The sequence below is a fragment of the Primulina tabacum genome, chromosome 3 (assembly GCF_025594145.1).
Source record: "Primulina tabacum isolate GXHZ01 chromosome 3, ASM2559414v2, whole genome shotgun sequence".
In the NCBI taxonomy this organism is placed as follows: domain Eukaryota; kingdom Viridiplantae; phylum Streptophyta; class Magnoliopsida; order Lamiales; family Gesneriaceae; genus Primulina; species Primulina tabacum.
In genome coordinates, this window is record NC_134552.1 from 43,836,098 (window position 1) to 43,840,529 (window position 4,432).

Genomic DNA, 4,432 nt, shown 5'->3' on the forward strand with positions numbered 1-4,432 from the left:
TGGTCTCCAGCTAGAAATTACTTTGTATATCCATTCAACCACCTATGGACTAAAACCTACAAATATTTAATTTAATTACACCAATTATATATCGCAATACTCGGTGAGAAATAATCCAAATATAATCAGCAAAATCTTGAAATATAATTTATTAAATTGATATGAGACTAAACCAAAAATGATCCCAAATTGATACTTGCTTCCTTTTTAAAACAAGTGTACATGTGTTGTTTGTTTATATAATATTTTTTATAATTCATTTTATTTATATTTACATAATGATGAAAATATAATTATAAACAATAATAATTATCGATTAACCATAATCATAAATCGTAATTGACGGCTCATGAACTATATCAGAATGGTAAAAAAAAAACTGAGATTAAAAGTGGACATCTTTTGAAACGTCGAACATTGTGACCCTTGGTCAGGTAACTTTTTGTGCTATTGATAAAATCGCATTAATTTTTGTGTCCCCCTGTTTTACCTACGATCGCTATATCGCATTTGGTTCTGCGGCAAAACACGCATCCCCAACATCGCATTTCAAAGGTATATATCGCCTGAAAATCCTCCTCTCGTAGCCCTAGCAAGAGGAATTCGACTCTTCTGCTCTCTCTTTGCTATTTCAAGCTGAAAATTTTAGATTCATTTACTGAAACAAGTTTACTGAAGATCACAATTTCGGAAAGGGCTCTGAAAATTTTGCCGCGGAGCGATGGCAGGAAGAGAAGTTCGGGAGTACACAAACCTTACGGATCCGAAAGGTGCATTATTTCCCCTGTTTGTTGTTTTCCTGTTGGTTTCTTCTTAAGAAACATCTTGAGTACAAGATCTGTTGTGGAAACTGATGGATTGCCGCAATGAATGTTTGTGATATGCAGATAAGAAGTTAGGAAAGGGAAAAGACAGAATAGATGACGAAGAAGTTACTTTCCAACGCATGGTCTCCAAGGTTAGCGAATCCAGCTCCTTATTCTCTTTCCTTCTCTCTTTTGAAGGTATATAAATACGTGTATTTGTTGTGTTTGTATTATGTTGCATGAAGCAAAATTAGTCCTATTGTATCATGGATGGCGTACGATTTTCGATAATAACTCTTTTTGGGCTTTTATATTTCTATCAGTTCAACTCGCCCGCCCCATGATAATAATGTGACAATTCTACGCGGCAAATGTAAACTATTATCAGTCAAGCCACATGCTTTGTTAAAAGATATAGCCATAATGCATACATATCAGCTTGGATTCACAATCTCTCCATCATTTAATGTTGAACCTTTAGGAGTGGGCTGATTCTCGTGTTTTACGTCAAAGGCATGTGCTTCACTATTACCCCATTGCTTGTGTCTGGCAGTGCGACTGTGGATTTCAATAAGTATGGAAGAAATATTAGCTTCCACATAATCGTATTTCTGCCTAAGAAACAATGAGCTGATTTAAGGACTAAAAGTTTGGTAATATCCCTAGCTGGCTCACACGGTCCACATTATAGGCTAAGGAAAAAGAGCTGATTCAAGTTTGGAGTGAATCTTATTCTTTGTCGTCATGTTAATGCTGCTTGTGATCCTTATCTGACACCTCTGGAGGTAAGGTGAAACCCTAAAATCTCTTTAAGATATGAGAGAAAGTCTATGATTTATGAGTAAGTATTTCAATTATAAATGATATATCTTTTAATGAGAGGATTTTCCTCTGCAAATTTAGTTGTGACAAGTGAGCTTTACATCGACTATTTAACTCTTTGATGTTCCGATAGTTGTCCTGAGTTGTCCGGTGAATGTTGAGTTCTTTGATTTAAAAATATTGGAAAGTTTTCTGATAACATGCCCCGGCAGGGATTTTGGCTTCTTCCACTGGGTGCTTGATATTTGTGCAGATGCAAGAAGTTGCCGGTGAACGTGGTGGTTACCTTCACGGTCGAGGGGGTATGCATTTTAGCTCTGTAGTTTTTTGGGATTTTTTTGTTTATGCGTGAAAGCCTGTACGCATTTGTTAATTCATTGATAATGGTGTCTTCATTGATTCTTGAGACTTGTCAACTGTAAATTTTTAGCAATGGACAGCGATGATTTACTTTATCTCAAGGAGCAGATTGAAGCTGAAGAAGATGCTGAGCGCCTTCTACGACATACTGAGAAACGAGCATTTGCTGCTTTTAAGATATCCTTATTTTTGGGGCATATGTGTACCAATATAAGTGGTAAAAATCATTGCCTGAATGAGTCGAAAGTTTCTTCTAGTCTTTACCTTCCTAATCTTTCAAAAGAACCTGCTTTAAACAACTTTTAACTACATTGGGATTAATTGAAATGACCGAGAAGGGATTCTTCCCTTTTGCATGTGTGCGTGGTGGAGAGGTGTGTAAATAGCATTCTTTTTAGAGCTTCTGTGTCATTTGGCGTTTTTTGTTTTCCTTCAGTAGTAGACGATAATATTTAGCTAATCAGAACCTGTTACTTTTACTTCTCAGCCTCATGCGCTGAGAGTTGAAATTTGCAAATCGCTAATTCGTTGTATGTGTCTGAGCTATGCAACAAGATATGAAATAAGTGGCCATTTATAATTTTCTTGTTTACACCTCGTACATTCCTTGACAACCAACAACAAAGCTGTGGCTGAAACTTCCTCGGCATCAGTTCCCTTGGCACTTCGCGTCGAGCCCAAGGCAAAGAGTGGTATCAGGTAAGATCTTCTCTCTCTCTCTCTCACCACCCCAAACACAGTGTGGAAATGGCAAGAATGCCAGACAACTTCGAAAATGTTGAATTTTCAAAGGGGGGCTGAAACATGACGATTTTCAGGCAGCAAGATTTGTTGAAGAGGGTGGTAGAAGTGAAGCCTAAGCAGCTAGGTGTATCTAAACCTTCTGATAAAGATCCACCCTTGGTAACTTTGAGTGGACAGGCATCTAAAAAACGCAAAGCTGCGAGTATTCAACATGGTAACAAGAAAGAGCAGTCACCCTCGAAGGAAGATGAAACACTCATGGATGATAATAACCCAGTAACAAGTTTGCTCGCAGCATACGCAAGTTCGGATGATGAAAACTGATTGAAAATGGCTCGTATATTGCTGCTTTTTTTGTCTCAGTGCACTTGATTATACAGACTTGTAATGCCGGAGATTAGGGATCAATGTCGCCATGCATTATCCTTGCCTTTTTTTGTGTATTGGCATCTTATTTTTTGCGATAATGGTAAAGATCAGGTAATCTGAAGGCAACTTGAAAATTCCAAAATATTTATATCTGTACATTATGTCACGTCCCCGAAATCGAAACTGTATGTGACATCCGGCATTGTTTAACAATTTCTTGAAAAACAATTCAGCCTCATATTGAAATGCCAAAAACCAGTTTTTTTCATAAAATAATATTGTCTTTTACAATGATAATGAAATGAAATTACGTCAAAGTTTTAGAAGCGGAAATAAAAGGAAAATAAAATTCTTGAATCTTGATTCTCGATCCTTGATTCATCATCCCCAAAAAGCATCTTGCTCTTCTTGATTCAGTTGTTCCTCGTTTTTATATGAAATTTGTAAGGGGTGAGTGTTTTGGGAAACACTCAGCAAGTAGGGTGTCGATCGATTTCCAATGATACATATAGAGAACTTAGTTTTCTTAAAACATTTCTTTAACAAACTTTCAAAACTTATTACCCTTACATATCATAACAGAGACGAAGCGAATATAAGACAGAAGTTAACAGATGATTCAGAGCAGTTCAGAAGCAAATCAGATCATTTCATAACAAATTCACGAATAGACACAACACTGTCACTCATCACATTTTCATGGTCAAATTATCCCCAATATGTTAGTCCTCTAAGGGGTGAGGCCAGAACACGGTTTTATACCCACCGATGGGGGCCAGACAGAACATGGTTTTATGCCCACCAAAGGGGGCCAGACAGAATTACAATGCTCTTCCCATTTCAAATTCGAATCGTAACAGTGCAACACAGAATTCAGAGTTTACCAGACATAACGTATCAGAGTTTTCAGATATCAGAGTTTCAGACGGATTCAGCGGAACCAAAGAATTTCGAAGCATAGAAGAAAACACATAATAGATCGAAATTTTAAAAGATGGACATCATGCTGTTTTCAAAAATGAGGACACACATTCTCATGCATGTCATAACTTATATATTCAAGATTTAAAAATACAAACGAATATACATATCAAAAACCCACTTACTGTACTCTCGAAGTTACGGTTAGGAATGTGCAGAACTTGGTCGAACAAAACTTGTTGAATTGCGGCCAAGTGATGACCGAACCTGGAGAGGATCTTCACAACAATGTGGACAGCAAATCACATCATTGAAAAGCCAGAACAACTCCTCTTTCTTTCTTCTTGCAAGCGACAGCCGAGAGGTGGTTTTGGAGGGGAAAAGAGCCGATTTTCTTGCTGAATTTTTGA

The 4,432-nt window shown here is 37.2% G+C and overlaps 1 protein-coding gene across 2 annotated transcripts; it reads left to right on the top strand.

The window, feature by feature from the left end:
- The first annotated feature begins 447 nt into the window (after positions 1-447).
- Positions 448-3,243, top strand: LOC142541090 (uncharacterized). 2 transcript variants are annotated; one of them, XM_075647652.1, is made up of 6 exons: positions 448-555; positions 679-770; positions 888-958; positions 1,882-1,930; positions 2,059-2,687; positions 2,807-3,243. In XM_075647652.1, exons 2-5 carry the CDS (start codon positions 722-724, stop codon positions 2,292-2,294), a joined length of 405 nt encoding a protein of 134 aa, XP_075503767.1. In that variant the 5' UTR covers positions 448-555; positions 679-721; the 3' UTR covers positions 2,295-2,687; positions 2,807-3,243. The 2 variants fall into 2 exon arrangements, with proteins under 2 accessions (XP_075503767.1, XP_075503768.1); XM_075647653.1 differs by lacking the exon at positions 448-555 and having other exon boundaries at positions 562-770; positions 2,059-2,165; positions 2,613-2,687.
- The last annotated feature ends 1,189 nt before the right edge of the window (positions 3,244-4,432 follow it).